Raw genomic sequence first — 17,819 nt, forward strand, 5'->3', positions numbered from 1 at the left:
CCTAGGTTAAGTGTTAGTCTCTCAGTCGTGTCCAACTTTTTGCGACCCCGTGGACAGTAGCCCACCAGGCTCCTCTGTCTATGGAATTCTTCAGGCAAGAATACTGGAGTGAGTTGCCATTTCCTACTTCAGGGGATCTTCCTGACCCAGGGATCAAACCCACGTCTTCTGCATTCCAGGTGGATTCTTTATTGACTGAGCCATCAGGGAAGCTCACAGTTGGGTTAGGACATACATATTTCCTTGCTCTGTCATTTGAGAGGGCCCCAAAGGATCAATATTCAAGTAGCATATTCAAGATGAGCCCACCACATTAAATACTAAAAACAAACAAACTGGATTATCCATCACATTTTGTGTGAATTTCAGCTTCAAAACTTTTTGATAATGTTTATGTTAAAACTATTTACATTCTTTTTTAACTTATTTACATATGAATGACCATATAAAAGTCTATAGAACAATTGATGTTAAAATTGCTTCTAAAAAGTTTCTGAACAAGTCTATGTCATGCAAGAAACTTTTTCAAAAAGTTTGGGGAAGTTGAAAATTAAAATTGGAACATTATGAGAATAATGAATGTGGTCCACTGGAGAAGGGAATGGTAAACCACTTCAGTATTCTTGCCTTGAGAACCCCATGAACAGCATGAAAAGGCAAAAGGATATGACACTGAAAGATAAACTCCCCAGGTCGATAGGTGCCCAATATGCTACTGGAGAAGAGTGGAGAAATAACTGCAGAAAGAATGAAGAGATGGATCCAGAGTGAAAAGAATGCCCAGTTGTGGATGTGACTGGTGATGGAAGTAAAGTCTGATGCTGTAAAGAGCAGTATTCTTAGGAACCTGGAATGTTAGGTCCATGAATCAAGTGGTAAATTAGAAGTGGTCAAGCAGCAGATGGCAAGAGTGAACGTTGATATTTTAGGAATCAGTGAACTAAAATGGACTGGAATGGGTGAATTAATTCAGATGACCATTATATCTACTACTGTGGGCAAGAATCCCTTAGAAGAAATAGAGTAGCCCTCGTAGTCAACAAAAGACTCTGAAATGCAGTACTTGGGTACAATCTCAAAAATGACAGAATGATCTCTTTGTTTACAAGGCAACCCATTCAGTATCACAGTAATCCAAGTCTGTGCCCCAACCAGAAATGCTGAAGAAGCTGAAGTTGATTAGTTCTATGAAGGCCTACAAGACCTTCTAGAACTAACACCCAAAAAAGATGTCCTTTTCATCATAGGGGACTGGAATGCAAAAGTAGGAAGTCAAGAGATACCTGGAGAAACAGGCAAATTTGGCCTCGGAGTACAAAATTAAGCAGGGCAAAGGCTAACAGAGTTTTGCCAAGAGAGTGCACTGGTCATAGCAAACACCTTCTTCCAACAACACAAGAGAAGACTCTATACATGGCCATCACCAGATGCTCAATACTGAAATCAAATTGATTATATTCTTTGCAGCCAAAGATGGAGAAGCTCTATACAGTCAGCAAAAACAAGATCAGGAGCTGACTGTGGCTCAGAATCATGAACTCCTTATTGCCAAGTTCAGACTTAAATTGAAGAAAGTAGGGAAAAGCACTAGGCAATTCAGGTATGACCTAAATCAAATCACTTACGATTACAGTGGAAGTGAGAAATAGATTCAAAGGATTAGATCTGATAGACAGAGTGCCTGAAGAACTATGGATGGAGGTTTGTGACACTGTATTGGAGGCAGTGATCAAGAAAAAGAAATCTAAAAACTCAAAATGGTTATCTGAGGAGGCCTTCCAAATAGCTGAGAAAGAAGAGAAGCTAAAGGCAAAGGAGAAAAGGAAAGATGTACCTATTTGAATGCAGAGTTCCAAAGAATAGCAAGGAGAGATAAAAAAGCCTTCCTCAGTGATCAATGCAAAGAAATAGAGGAAGACAATGGAATGGGAAAGACTAGAGATCTCTTCAAGAAAATTAGAGATACCAAGGGAACATTTCATGCAAAGATGGGCACAATAAAGGACAGAAATGGTATGGACCTAACAGAAGCAGAAGATATTAAGAAGAGGTGGCAAGAATACACAGAAGAACTATACAAAAAAGATCTTCATGACCCAGATAACCATGATGATATGATCACTCACCTAGAACCATATATCCTGGAATGTGAAGTCAAGCAGGCCTTAGGAAGTATCACTATAAACAAAGCTAGTGGAGGTGATGGAATTCCAGTTGAGCTTTTTCAAATCCTAAGAGATGATGCTGTGAAAGTGCTGCACTCAATATGCCAGCAAATCTGGAAAACTCAGCAGTGGCCACAGGACTGGAAAAGCTCAGTTTTCATTGCAATCCCAGGGAGAGCAATGCCAAAGAATGCTCAAACTACCACACAATTGCACTCATCTCACATGCTAGCAAAGTGATGCTCAAAGTTCTCCAAGCCAGGCTTCAACAGTATGTGAACCATGAACTTCCAGATGTTCAAGCTGGATTTAGAAAAGACAGAGGAACCAGAGATCAAATTACCAACATCCATTAGATCACAGAAAAAACAAGGGAGTTCCAGAAAAACATCTACTTCTGCTTTATTGACTACACCAAAGCCTTTGACTGTGTGGATCACAATCTGTGGAAAATTCTTCAAGAGATGGGAATACCAGACCACTTTACCTGCCTCCTGAGAAATCTGTATGCAGGTCAAGAAGCAACCATTACAAACATACATGGAGCAATGGACTGGTTCAAAATTGGAAAAGGAATATATCAAGATTGTTTATTGTCACTGTGCTTATTTAACTTATATGCAGAAAGCATCATGTGAAATGCTGGACTGGATGAAGCACAAGGTGGAATCAAGATTGCCAGGAGAAATATCAGTAACCTCAGATATACAGATGACACCATATTTATGGCAGAAATTGAAGGAGAACTAAAGAGCCTCTTGATGAAAGTGAAAGAGGAGAGTGAAAAAGTTGGCTTAAAGCTCAACATTCAGAAAACTAAGATCATGGCATCTGGTCCCATCACTTCATGGCAAATAGATGGGGAAACAATGGAAACAGTGACAGACTTTATTTTTTGGGCTCCAGAATCACTGCAGTTGGTGACTGCAGCCATGAAATTAAAAGACGCTTGCTCCTTGGAAGAAAAGTTATGACCAACTTAGACAGCTTATTAAAAAGCAGAGAGATTACCTTGCCAACAAAGGTCCATATGGTCAAAGCTATGATTTTTACAGTAGTCATGTATGGATGTGAGAGTTGGACTATAAAGAAAGCTGAGTGCCAAAGAATTGATGCTTTTGAACTGTGGTGTTGGAGAAGACTCTTGATAATCCCTTGGACTGCAAGGAGATCCAACCAGTCCATCCTAAAGGAAATCAGTCCTGAATATTAATTGGAAGGACTGATGCTGAAGATGAAACTCACTTTGGCCACCTGATGTGAAGAACTGACTCATTAGAAAAGACTCTGATGCTGGGCAAGATTGAAGGCAGGAGGAGAGGGGCGACAGAGGATCAGATGGTTGAATGGTCATTGATTACTGACTCAATGAACATGAGTTTGAGCAAGCTCCTGGAATTGGTGATGGCCAGGGAAGCCTGGAGTGCTGCAGTCCATGGGGTTGCAAAGGGTTGGACACGACTGAGCGACTGAACTGATGAGAATGAATTCAGGTGTAAACATAAATGTTGCTTCCCTAAATACCTTTGCTCTTCCTACTATGTAGAATTTTTTTTTTCTCTTTAGGTTGTAACAAGATGTTAATACTTTCCTCCTTGCCCTCCTTTCTCTCTGCAAACTCATGGCCCATATTCTTGCTTCTTCTGCCCCAAAGAGCCCTCATGTCTACTATCCACAGCTGCCTCTTCGGGGTAAATTAAAAATTCTTCATAATGTATCATTCAGGAATATTTAATGAATTTATCCTCATTCTTTCAAGTTATACCTGAGAACAAAAGAGGTCCACTAAGGATCTCTCTTTTCTTAGAGAATCATCTCAGTAGAACCTCCATCTGTTAGTAATACTAAATGCTTGTGGAAGCTTTGGCAAAATAATTCATTAATATGTTACTTTGGTCAGAAAATCCATTATTTTCCTATCTTAAAGTGTTTTTGAGTATTTTCTTCTCTTATATTACGGGTGCATTTATCATAATACAACTAATCTCGTTTGTTGGCTCTCTAGGTTGTGTCCATTTTTTCCCCCTTAGATAGTAGGATGACATAAGGGGGTATACAGAACTTGTGAAGAGGCATGCAGAGTTTTTGTTCAGATAAATTAAGGTAATTACGGTAGGTAAGAAATTTTTAAAAAGTTACTATTTTTAAAGTAAGGTGGTATTATGAATGACGTCATCCAGTTTGTGACCACTATTGTATCATGCTCCTTTGTGTGTGTGTGTGTGTGTGTGCCCGTGCTCAGTTGTGTCCAGTTCTTTGTGACCCCTGGACAGTCACCCACCAGGCTCCTTTGTCCATGGATTTTCCCAAGCAAGAATACTGGATTGGATTGTCATTTCCTTTTCCAGGGGATCTTCCTGATCCAGGGATCAAACTCGCATCTCTACCACGCTCCTACTTTGTGTCTACTTTATGCAAATTTAACTTTCTAGACTCTGTTTAAAAAATTAAATAGGGAGAGGAGATAGGGAGAAAATAATCTGAACCTCGGGTGGTTCTAGACTCAAGTGAGTTTAATGGCCCTGAGATAGCGTGACCCTGGGGATGTGAGTGTGTGCTTCCTACCCCGGCTCACAGTGAGCACATCTTACATGTGGACATGAGCCGTGCTCTTTAAAATAAGATTTTTTGGATGTGGACTATTTTTAAAATCTTTTAAAATTTGTTACAGCATTGTTTCTGTTTTATATTTTGGTGTTTTGGTCCCGAGGTTTGTCGGATCTTAGCCCCACTAGGGTTCAAACATGTACCACCACCACCCCACCCCCGCATTGGAAGGCAAAGTTCTAACCTCTGGACCACCAGGAAAGTCCCAAACTGTGGTTTTAAAAATCCTTGTTTTCTGTAAAACATGGCCTCCCAGTGAAAGCCAACCATTGCACCTGGTACCCAAGCAAGGTAACGATGTTTTCCAGCAAAGAACTGCTTCTGTTGAACTTGGAGCAATGCCATGGTGCCTTCTAGAGGTTTTGGAGAAAGATTGATCATCTCTGAAACTTTCACCTAATGCTGGAACTTGAGGCTTGAAATTACCACTGTGTGTGGTTGAAGTTATCCAAGATAGGCTTGTCCTTGCATCTTGGGTCCTGCTGTCTCTTGTCTGTATTTTTTTTTTTTTTTTTACTTTTTCCGCAAGACTGTGTTTAACTGTGTTAAAAACTGTTGTCTCTGGTGGTCAAACAGTGGAGCAGAGAAGCAAAACAAATCCTCCTCCTTTTTCTGTTTGGGTATGATGTCCTTGGAACTTCTTTGTACGTTGCCATGTCTCTGTTTTGAAAATCAAGCTATTACTCTTGAAGTGAAGATACGCATCCTTCAGTGTCTGTAACTTAGAAGAGAAATATAGTCAAAGGCAAATGTTACCAACATTTAACATGTAAGCTGGGATTTAGCGAAAACGTGTGTTCTCTACTGTCATAGTCTCATTTATCCTCACCACCCTTTGAAGTATAGATGTCACTCATTTCATAGGAGACGCCTGAGGGTCAGAAAGTGCGTGACTTGGTCAGCTCCACCAGGTAAATAACCCAGATCTTTCCTGACTTCTCATGAGGTCATGCCCCAGTAAAATCATTGTAAGTTGAAAATATCATCAGTCAAAATGCATTTAATAAATCTAACCTGCTGAAGATCCTAGCTTAGCCTAGCCTGTCTTCAGTGTGCTCAGAACGTGTACATTAGCCTAGAATTGGGCAATATCATCTAACGCAAAGCCTGTTTTAAAGTGTTGAATATCATGTGTGCTAAGTTGCTTCAGTCACGTCCAACTCTTTACAACTCATGGACTGTAGCCACCAGGCTCCTCTGTCCATGGGATTCTCCAGGCAAGAATACTGGAATGGGTTGCCATGCCCTTCTCCAGGGTATCTTCTGGATCCAGGATCGAGCCTGTGTCTCGTATGGCTCCTGCATTGCAGGTGAATAATGGCTATAAATGTACAGGTTGTTTAACCTCATAATCATGTGGCTGACGGGGGGCTGCATTCACTGCCACTGCCCAGCATCACGCCAGACTATCATAGGGCATATCACTAGTCTGGAAAAAGATCAAAATTATTGGTAAAGTTGAACCGTCATAAGCTGGGGACCATCTGTATTTGTCTCCAAAACCCCATGCTTTTTCTTTTCAGCGTGTGGTTCTTTAAAAATATGAATATAAAACACAGTTCTTGCCCTCAAGGAATTTTGGATCCCATTGGAGGATGAGAAAGCCGTACAAATGCTGTAATTTAAATCAAAATATGAATAGTCTTCCAGGGAGGTTCCGTTTTATCAAGATTGAAAAGTAGGTGACAGTATGTGTCCTGGATAATTGTGACTTTATTTTTTAAGTAAAGGATTTTTAATTAAAGGAGGCACAGTAAAGCTGATGAAATCATTTACATTCTTATGTTGTCATGGTTGTATGATAACTGGTGAGAAAGTGGCCTTGGGGATATATTGTTGAATTCTGCCAACTGCAATTGTAATCAGCCAGTCAGAGAAAGCAAAGAAATTAAGCTGTTGAATATGAATGAGATGTAAATAACATCTTGAATTAATTTAAATGCAATCACATTGACCCAATGGTGGGGGGGTGGAACTCAATTACCATAGATAGTAAGGAGGATAAGTGACCCATATTTAGGAGAAATTCTTTGGTAGGAAAATGAGCTGGCCTAGAAAAAGGACTGTGTCAACACAATACTCCACTTTTTATGTTAACTATGCACTGCCGGTGAGCACACTTAATTCATTCATTAAACAAGGTTGATAAATAATAAAGCAAATGAGGTTGGAGAGTCTCTTGTTGGGCTTCTCACATGTACCAGTTGGATAGTACTAGTAGTTTTATTGCTGGAATAATTTTGATATCAACAATAAGTTGACATGGAATTGGTCAACCAGGACTGTACTTTGGGGAAAATTAGATTTAGACGGATCTACCTGACAGCTCACAGATCTGCATTTTGCAAAGTTCCTTTGTGTCTTTGCATTGTCCTGAAGGTCTTCTGACCTGTCTCTGATGGTCAATAGAGGAGCAGCCTGTTTCAGTAGTTTGCTGACCTGGGATTTATCCTGGTTAAGTGGTTCTAAAACTGTGATAATGAGAAAGATAACAGTATCTCCTGACCTAGTACTTTCGTTTTCAAATGGTAATTATTTCCACTGGAGGAGGTTCGCTTTCCTGGGTCTCTGGACATCTCTCAGGCAGCCAGGAGTCCTGTGCACACCCCAAGAATTGTCTGGAACCTTAGAGAACAAAGGGTCTTTTCTACCCTTAGTATTGTTCTTTGCAAATGTATTGTTCTTGCCATGATGAATAAAATGCAAAATATGTTTAAACATTTTCCTGGAGCTCACATAGCTTTTTTGGTGCAGATGCACACTTTTAGTCGCCCATCAGATGCTGAAAATACCGCGGCTGTCATAGAAAGACTCTTCATCTGCAGGTTAGGACTTAACTGTGCACATCATTCACTCATTGCACAGCTGCCTACAATGTTTTCAGTTCTAAAACAGAATAAATGGAAACCCATTCACAAAACTTTGTCTATTTTCTTATAGAAAGATGCATGTGTACTAAAACCTTATCTAGTATTAGAGTTGAGAGTACTCTTTCCTTATAATTGCACCCAGCTGAGTAAGAAAAATATATACTTTTCAAATAAAAGGTCACAAAGTAGAGAATATATTGTGTGTTTTTACTTAGTTGTAATGCTAGAAATTACCTTCTAGTTGTATTTTTTATCTACTTGTATGCTATGTTTACGAAACAAACAATATGAAAACACAAAGGTTACATGTAACTCTGATTTGAATTTGAAAGTAAGGGATTTCTCCCTTTTTTCACATCTAGCTGTACCTCTCACCCAAATCCTACCCAATCAGACAGGATTGACTATTAGAGAGCAGGTATGTGTCTTATTTTCTCACACTGCATGGCATGAGAGTGCCAACAGTTTAGGAACTAATTGAAGTAAAGAAATGGGTGTTCATTAAGACACATAGTGTCATTTCCAGATCTGCAGAGCTGAAAAGATCCTCATCTTGTTCCCACTTGCCTTTAAAGTTTATTTGGCCGTCAGATGACCTCAAAACAGAGCACAATACTTCTATGCTTAAAAGAGACTTCTGGATGAGACTTAGGGTGCACTCTTTTTCTGCCACGATCTTGGCTGCTGTACTTGAGCTTATTCGAGGCCAGTGTATCTGTGTGCCTGCTTGTCGGGATTTAGAGAAGTAAGTTTGAGCAGTGTCACGATTTATGGGGAGGCAGTAACAGGCTTCTACTGAATGCTAATTACCAAAGAGTTGTTCAGGGAGGCTGTATAAATTAGTCACTAGCTCTATTGAGATGGAATAAAAGTGTGCATCAGAGTCCCAAAGGCACCCAGCACCTTATGACTGACGACGACCAAACTTGGTGACAATTTGAGGGAAAAAAATGCCCCAGTTGTGCTAAAGAATAAAGTAGATGACTCTGCATAAATTTAATGAGATAACTACAATTCTGGATGAAAGTTAAAGCTTCCAGCCCCTTGAGGATTAAAAGGATGGGGAGACTGGATTGTTAAATGAATTATCAGAGCTGTTTTGGCTCTTAGATCTGAAAAGCTGCCAAACCTGCCAATCGTATGAAAGAATAGTCTGCTCTGGAAAAACCCCTGCCCTGTGTATGACGGCCTTTATTTGCCTATGTACCAGAGCTTTCTGGCTGTCCACACACATAAACCTCAACCTTTATCTCACGCTGCACAGGGTGGCTTTTCTGAGAAAAGCATCCCCTAGCTCCCCACCAAAACAGGCGCCTGCCTTGGGAAGCTTTTCTTGAGTTCCAGGCGACTCTCTTTCAGTTCGCAGTTACCTTTCTTCTTTGCTTCCATTTCCAGCAAGGAGAAGAGTTAATGATTCATTTGCTCCCAGTGACCTTTTGAATAACTGGACTGCGGTGTACCCGTGCCACTCTGAGGGGCCGCGCTCACCTCCTGGTACTTTCTCAGTTTGGCTTGAATATTTACAGCCTCCTCCTTGGTCTACATGCCTGAACGCCTGAAGGAAGCAAAACATTTATTGCCTCTCCCGCCCCGGTGTTCGCAGCTTTCACCCAGCCCCATCCCTTCCTTTTACATCACACGGGAGACTCGCCTCCTGCCTGGGGACGCCCCAGTTCTTCCCGAGTCTCTGCTGTTGAGTCTGTTTGATTTCATCAAGACAAAAAGATGGATTCTGACTCGGACTCACCTTTTAACTACTCGTGGCCTTCCTTCCCCAAAATGAAGATTCGACGGAGGGCGTCCAAACAAGGTAGCTCGTGGGATCTTTTACTTCTCCTGGAGCCAAGGCAGGCGTCTTCCTCTTCTTACCTTTCTTTTCCTCATTGCTTTGCAGAACTCTTTCTGATGAAGTGCGTGTTTGTATGTGTCTTTGTAAAACCCACAATGTAAGTGTTTTACAGTAGACCTCTGAAGTAAACCTACTCACCCTTCTTGTGTTCCTTTCACTTTGAATTTACCTTTGTGCTGTATTGTGCATGCGCTATTCCCTTAAAAAAAAAAACAAAAAACAGGGACCTTAGTACAAGGTAAATGTTTTGGAATCATTTGCTCAGAGTTACCTTGGCGTTACCTTGACAGTGAGGAGTCTTGTTGATTTAAAAGTGTCTGGTCTTTGTGGGATTTACAGAGAACTCTGTGTGCATTCAGTACCAGGTTTCTGCTGTGTTTGTAGTTTTCAAGTGTGTGCTAATTAAAAAAAGGTTTTTTTTTTTCCCTTAATACCTAAGAAAGGTCTCTCTTTTCTATACTACTTTCTTGATTTTGTAGATGCTCTAAGGAAGGGATTTTAAGAAATTAATTTCAGCTAAAAAGCCTGTATTTCTCCAGGGGATGCAGTCATATATTAAAAAGTTTATTAACAATAATAACCAGTATGCAAAAAGCTTTACTGCTTAAGGAAGAAGAGTTATTATTTGCAGTATGATTAATGATGGCGTGGCTTCACACTGCTTATTCCCCCTCACCTGCACCCCACTCTCGTGGTGCAGGTCCTGGAAACCAGGAGATAAGATGGTCTTAGGGAATAGCGGAGGTGGCCTGAGTATCTGGTACACCACCCCTGGCAGGTGGGGATTGTTGCCTTCTGAGGTTGATCCAAGCTACAAAGGTAGTGAGCAACCCTTTCTTGTCTTGTGGAGGAACTTTGTGCAGTTATGTTTTTAATTCAAAGAGAAAGAAACATGTTTGTGAGCTTGCAAGCAGAAGAGGTGTTTCTGCAAGTGGGCTGTTGTTGTGGCTTTATCCTGGGTGGCGGGGGCGGGGGCAGGGAGGGCCAAATCATCTGAGAACAGAATGACCCGCCACATTGCCCTCTGCTTTTCCTGGAGAAAAATGAGGGCTGGCAGTTGTCCACGTACCTGATTTACTTCAAGGATTTTTCCTTCTAAAATAAAAAGAGGGGTGTGTGTGTGTGTGTGTGTGTGTGTGTGTGTGTGTGTATTTGCTCTTGGGCTGAAATCAAGGCTCCCAACCCCAGGAATAAGTTGAGCTGACTCTGTAAGAGTCCTAGAAAGCTTCACCCTGAACAAACCTCCCACGCTGTTCATTGCCATCCTTGAAATTCTGTCACTGGGGACTTAAACCATTTCTACAACATTCTGTTCTCCTGTTTTAAAATTTAATTGCTGCTGCTTTTGGGGTAAAGAGCCATGATTCAAATGTGACTTACTATTAAATAGTTCGGGGGTGGGGGGAAGAATCCGAAGAGCAAAATCATGTGCATGTGTAAGCAAGCTCAGGTGCCCATGGAAACCGGAGTGAAATGTTAACGATAGGTGAGTCTGGGTAAAGGGCAAGTATTAGTGTTCTTTGTGTTATTTTTATTCACTCAGCGTTTCTGTAAGCTTGAATTTATTTCCAAATAATTTTTTTTTTAAACTTTTAAATGACTTCTGGGACAGGAGCTACACCAAGTCCTTAATTCTTTAGAATGAATATTACTAGTTCTGGTGCATGGTGAACTTCTTGAGGGCAGGTAGCAGTTCTTTAAGACTCCTTAATCTTTGTGCTAATTCTCACTCAAATTTGGGGAATAATCTGTTTTATATAGTTTTGTATTTAAATGTATTACCTGGCTGGCGGGCAGGATGCCAGTGTTGTGGGGGGCCTGGGTAGTCTAACAACCTGGAGAGATGTGAGATTAATGATTAGGAGGCCGATGGAGAACCCTCAGAGTCCAGTGGAGTTGTAGGGAATGCATTAATCACGTTCTCCTTTGAAATCCAAAGTTGGAGCACAGCCAGTTTGAACTCCAGCAGAAAGTCATAACATAGTTATGTATAAATTAAACTGGATTCAAGTGAAAGCAGGTACCTGAGATATGAAAATCATTAGCTATTTGCTGCCAGTAAACAGCAGACAAGTGAAGCTAAGGTGGGCAGCAGAGAGCTGAGGATTGCCGGCATCCCAGGCTTCCTTCCTCTTGAAACGGTGATGACCAGTTGCGAAGGATGGCTTTGGTTACACTGTTTCTAATGTCAGCTGAGTGGAATCCCAGACCAAAAGGGCCTTAGAGATCAATGGGCCCAACCACCTCATTTTACAGATGAGAATGATGGGATCCAAAGAAGTGAAGTGATAGGGAATTATTTGAGTGCTCAACAAGCACTCAGGGTGCCAGACACTTCCTAGAGGGTGGATGAAGTAGTGAACCAGATAGATCCTATCTCTGCTTACAAGGATCTTAGCATTGGGAATGGATTCCATGTCTCCTGGCAGTAGAAGAAACACTGAGAAACCTGATTTTTTTCAGCCCCGTGGCTAGATTGTGATGATCTATGATCTCTTGTCCCTTGGAAAATGATCTAATTATTTCTCCAGGCTTTAAGATGTCTTGAGTTTCTTCCTTATTCTTTCCTTCCTTCTAATAATCACCAACATCATTCTCAGGATGTAGGTTCTGGCCTCCTGGGAAATCACAAAGAAGGTATTGAGAGCTTGGAATTTCTGGCTTATAAGCAAACCTTTAATATTTGGTTAGAAATATTTTTTATTCCCTCTTCTTTTTCTGTGCCGATCCTCCTTGTTAGTATTCTCTGTCTTTTAATATCCCCTGCTGTCCTTATCACTGTTCTTTGATAGACACATGCACATATTACTGGCTTGTTTGGAGAGATGTGAAAATTTAGAGGGTGTAGTAATAAGAGGAAAATTGGATTAGCAGAAATCCATCAATACTTACGTATGAACTTAAAACTGCAACTAGTACTTATCTTCATGTCCTCATAAGGAAAGAGAAGAGGCTCTAACTTAGAAGTAGGACCTTTGGAATGGACTGATGTGTCGAGGGTAAAGTGATGTAAACAGGGGGTGAAAGCAGTTGAAACCAAACTGCCCAACAGCTATTCCTGGGGTTCTCAGAGTTGCCTTTGGCATATGGTGGGCAGCCCAGGACAAGCCATCCTGGGACCATAGTGGTTAATAATTGGAGTGGGTCAGAATCCATGATTGTTTGCTTCAGGGACTTCAGGAATGCCTGGATTTTTATTTTGTTGATTTCAGTAGGAGATTCAACCAAGAAACAATATTTATTCATGAAAAATTAAAAAATGTAAGGATTGGATTTTACCTGTTCCTGGTAACTATTCAGTCTTTCAAATGCATCCTTAGTATAAATCATCAGGCCCCAGTAAGTGCCGAGCGGTTCTTCTTTTTGTGCCTTTCATTTGCTTATGCCCTGGGTCTCACTCTCTCCTTTTCCAGCTCCTGTCCATCACAGACCGCCTGCAATGCAGGAGACCCGGGTTTGATTCCTGGGTTGGGAAGATCCCCTGGAGCAGGAAATGGCAACCCACTCCAGTATCCTTGCCTGGAGAATCCCATGGACAGAGGATCTGGCAGGCTGTAGTCTTTGGGGTCGCAAGAGTTGGGCTTGACTGAGTGCCTAGGCACACACACACACAGTGACACAAAGTGTGAAAGACTGCTCTTTTTTTTCTTTTTTTGCTGGTGCGAGAGGCAATGCCTGTATGAAAACTTAATGACCTTGGAGAGCTGAGATAGCACCAAACTTTCTGTAGTCATAGTCAAAATAACTAGTATTTGTGTACTACTTTATTAATCATAATAACCATTGTTTACTAAGCTGAGGTGGGTACTTGACACTTGTAATATCTGATTCTCAAAATAATTCTGAGAGATATTGCATCTGTTTAACAGTTGAGGAAACTGAGGCTTAAAGAGTTTTAAAGTTATTTCCAACTCCATACCAAGAAGTGCAGATAACAATTACATGGGAAAAGGAAGGAAAGAAAAGAATGAATGGCATTCATTCATTGTGTTTATAAGGTGGTTTGCACATATGTTATCTTGTAAAAGACCTGTATGTCAGATATGGTCATCATCTTCATTTATTAGTTGGGGGCTCTGTGGTTCAGGGGCTTCCCCAGTGGCTCAGATGGTAAAGAATCTGCCTGCAATGCAGGAGACCCAGGTTCAATCCCTGGGTCGGGAAGATCCCCGGAGAAGGGAATGGCTACCCACTCCAGCATTCTTGCCTGGAGAATCCCATGGACAGAGAATCCTGGGGAGCCTACAGTCCATAGGGTTGCAAAGAGTCAGACACAACTGAAGCAACTTAGCACGCATGCCTGCTGAGGCTCGGAGAGATGAACTGAGTTGCCCAAGATTAGACTAATAAATGCAGAACCAGACCTACGACAGAACATAGTCCTTGACTTCAGAGGTTTTGTTCTTCCTCGTGTATTTTACCACCTCTCAGTAGAGATAAAAGATGGTAAATTCACTGAGTAGCTGTCTTATAGTCAGTGGGTGCCACTGTGTCTCACGACCCTAGCTTCTCCCTGTCTTATGTGTCTTGGGACGAGAAATAGAGGTGGCAGTGGGAACTGGGGAGCACTCGGGGGGAACTGGGGAGCACTCCGGGAGCACTGTCTCCACTGTCTTGACACATCTTCACACATATGTGTCTCGTACTGACACACACCCCTCGTTTGAGAGAAGAGCTGGTGGATGACTGCAGCACTGGATAGTCGGGTGAGGGGCAGGAGAGGCAGGAGGAACTGGGGAAAGGATGGGCGAGAGAGCTTCCTGTGCGTCTTGGGAGATTCCTAGGTTTGTCTCAGACAAAGCTGAAGCCAGAGAGAGTGAGTGTGCTGGGGATGGAGTAAGAATCAGGAGACCACTGTCTTGGCCTGTCTCATGAGCTCATTTAGTGTTTGGAGAGCAGGTACTCAGTGTGAAAATTAATCCCTGACCCAGTGCGTTTGAACGGTATGATGCTATTTCAGAAGATTTAATGATAATTTTGAGACGTGAGGTACTCTTGTCTCATGGGCTTACTTGCCGTCTTCCTCTTTCCTGCCCTCCCTTCCTTCCTTTCTTTCAAGAAGTTTTATCGAATACACACCCTTTCATGGACATATGTGCATTTCATCTAGAAATTCCCCAAAGGATGCCTGAATACCATAGGAGGAAAAAGTCACTACAGAGACCCTTATTAAGGAAGAGAAACATTTTCCTAAAGGTGACATAACCTGCTAAGATTTCGTTGGCTTACAATGAAGATAGTGTTTAACCTCATGCAGAGCAGTTTCAATTTCAGACTCTGCCCGGAGGCCTGCCTTTGTCAGCCTGAGAGAAGAAGGCTGTTGCCAAACCACATAGCTACATACCCCTCATGGCTCCCTTTAGTTAAACAAATACTTTGCCAACTATTTGAAACTGATTTGTTTCCTTTATTTTGAGTTAGTTCAAATTCTTAGGCAAGGTACATGTCTGCATTAATCCCCAGCAGTGGAGAGGAGACATTATTCTAATTTATTACCCCATGTTCAAGAGCTTCATCCCTACCACTCCAGTTTTGGGGAAGGACCAATGGGTTGTTTATTCAGATGCATTAGTTAAGGGAGAACTAAGGGAAAATGTGATAAGTCCTATAGGAGAGTTCAGGACAAATTACTGTTGAAGTTCACGGTGAAGAGACTAGTTCAAGTTGAGGGTATCTTGAAAGGGATGCCATTTCAGTAGCCTGTGGTGAGGGGTGGGCTTGTTTTCTTTTTGTTTGTTTTTTATGATGGCACTGGGTCTTCACTGTGGTGTGTGGGCTTCTCATTGCGGTGGTTTCTCTACTCGTGGAGCACAGGCTCCAGGCATGTGGGCTTGGTTGTGGAGTCTGCTGGACTAGGGGTCAAACCCATGTCCCTTGGATTGGTGGGTGGATTCTTAGCCAGTGGACTACCAGAGAAGTCTGGAATGAAATTTTAACAGACTGTCCTTCCAAGCAGGTGGACAGTCAGATGTGCCCGGAGTGTGTCAAAGTGATGGACGATAGCCTGTCTCTGTGTGCTGCTCAGCCATGGGGCACAAAACAGAGAGAGACACCGAGTGTTAAACCGCCTGGACACTTGCTTCTGGCATTCTCCTGCCCTTCGCTGCACAGCACTCTCATTCTTTAATGTGTGGCCCCTCCACTGCTCTGGGCACGGGTCCAAATGATGCTGCCACCTTCTCATGTGGCCTCATCTTCCGGGATGCAGTGAGACGGGCATCCCATTCAGGTGGGCCAGTCACAACCCTCCTCCTGTCTGGTCACAACTATTGGCCCAGGGTGGGCACATGACCCCAAGCTGGCCAATCAGAGTGTTTGCTTGGTGTTCTTCAAACTGGAATTTGGAAGGAGTGTCTTCCTTCTTGGGTAGCAGTGATGGAAGGGTGGAACTGAAAGCTGTTAGCTGGGAGAAGCCAGTCCATAGAAGGAGGAAATACTGCACACGCGTGAGGATAAGCAGTCTTGTGGTGGGTCCCACTAAAGTCCAGATGCGCATTCTAGTCTCTGGGGGTCTATTTCTGCCATGATTCTCGCCTCCCACCCCCCCAAAGCTTGAGTGTTCAGTTCAGTTTCCTTCACTTTCCTTCAGTACATCTCTCCCCTCCCCTTTTACTTTTTGTTTAGCAAATTCAGGTCACTGTTTATCCCACTTCCAACTTGAAGTCTCTAACTTGTCCTTCAAGATGCTGCCTGAGGGTCCTTTATTCTGGAAGCCTCCCCTGAATTCCCTCAATTTCATTGTTCTATGCTTTGTGCCATTGTGACTTGCGTATAGTTTTATAACAGGCATCACATTGCTGTATTACAGCTATTATTTACTGTCTCTTAACCCATAAGACACTGAATTCCTTGAAGGTGGAGGCTGGCTGACATATTTTCACATTTCCAGTGGCTGGATCATAGAAAGTAAGCAGTAAATATGAAAGCGTATTATGCACGTTTTTACTGCACTACACTCAGTTTTCATTTTGTCTTTACTTTTTAAACTTTTTATTTTATATTGAAGTATAGCCAATTAAGAGTCGGACACGACTGAGCTACTGAACTGAATAGCCAATTAACAATATTGTGATAGAACCAACTCAGGCATACATATACATGTCTTCATTCTCCCCCGGGTAGGGCTTCCCTGGTAACTCAGACAGTAAAGAATCTGCCTGCAATGCAGGAGACCTGGGTTCGATCCCGGGGTTGGGAAGATCCCCTGGAGAAGGGAATGGCAACCCCCTCCAGTACACTTGCCTGGAGAATCCCATTAACAGAGGAGCCTTGGTGGGCTACAGTCCGTGGGGTTGCAAAGAGTCAGACACGACTGAGAGACGAAGACACAACAGACACATTCTCCCCCAGGCTCCCCTCCCATCCAGGCTGCCACGTAACACTGAGCAGCGTTCCCTGTGCTATACAGTAGGTCCTTGTTGGTTATCCATTTTAAACGTAGCAGTGTGTAAATGTCCGTACCAAACTCCCTAACTCTCCCTTCCTACCATGCTTCCCCTCTTGCCTTTATTTCTTTATTTTGTCCATAAGAGATCTGATCTTATGAAGTCCTAGCCTAGACAGTGGGGAGGAGAAGGGATATATTTTACTCTAACTTGGTCTGATGCAATAATGAAAATAGTCATTTTTGATAACTGCTCGGTCTCTTTAAGTAAAATATCTAGTCTCTCAGATTTCTTCCTTCTCTTCTCCCTTTCTTGCCAAGCTGGTATGGGGTGTGGGGAGTATGGTAAAATGGGGGAGGAAGAGGCTCCAGGTTGACTGCCCTCTGGGTCCTCCTGGGCTCTGCTATGGATTTCCTGTCTTAGGCTCTTCTCTGAGGCACGCTTGTTTTATTGGGTGTTCTGGCATCTGTGACCACAGTCCTTCAACTGGATCTTCTCCGTGGTGTCGCTCAGGACCCCGCGGCTCTCCTTCCTGACTTGGCCTCGCCCTGGCTCTTATACTACAGAGACCTGGGAATCTCTGCCCCTGGCTGCTGGCTCACATGTATCCCTAAAAATATCTGGCACAGGGGCCCTTCCTTTGCCCCATGATGGGCCTGTGGCAGGCCACGAGAACTCACTGCAGCCATTTCCTGCTCCTCTCAGATGCCTGTGGGATCTTGAGGAGCCTTTCTCAGCCTCAGGCACCTGGGAACAGCCCAGAAAAACTGGCCCTGACCCTCCTGCTTGACTCGCGAGGGTGCTTGGTGGTGGCTGTCCTCGTGATGGGGTGGGGCAGCCTGCAAGGCGATCACATTCAGAACCCCAGTTGGAGCGGAGAACAGCCCACCCACCCTCAGAGCAGCCCCCAGCCCAATTCACACTGTTCTCTGCAGGCAGAGAA

General features: G+C 42.8%; 1 protein-coding gene across 8 annotated transcripts in view; it reads left to right on the forward strand.

Moving 5' to 3' along the window:
* Positions 1–17,819, forward strand: part of ARHGEF28 (Rho guanine nucleotide exchange factor 28) — a 347,353-nt gene that overhangs the window by 203,498 nt on the left and 126,036 nt on the right. The window contains exon 1 of one of the 8 annotated variants that reach the window (XM_055421869.2): positions 7,856–9,452. The exons of the other annotated variants lie outside the window; for them this stretch is intronic. Within the exon in view, the coding sequence (XP_055277844.2) occupies positions 9,368–9,452 (85 nt within the window). The 5' untranslated portion in view covers positions 7,856–9,367. Of the gene's footprint in view, positions 1–7,855; positions 9,453–17,819 lie in introns of those variants that run through there. 8 annotated transcript variants of the gene reach the window in all.

This window comes from Moschus berezovskii, chromosome 18 (genome assembly GCF_049115385.1).
Source record: "Moschus berezovskii isolate FMDL1 chromosome 18, NW_MosBer_1.0, whole genome shotgun sequence".
Lineage (NCBI taxonomy): Eukaryota > Metazoa > Chordata > Mammalia > Artiodactyla > Moschidae > Moschus > Moschus berezovskii.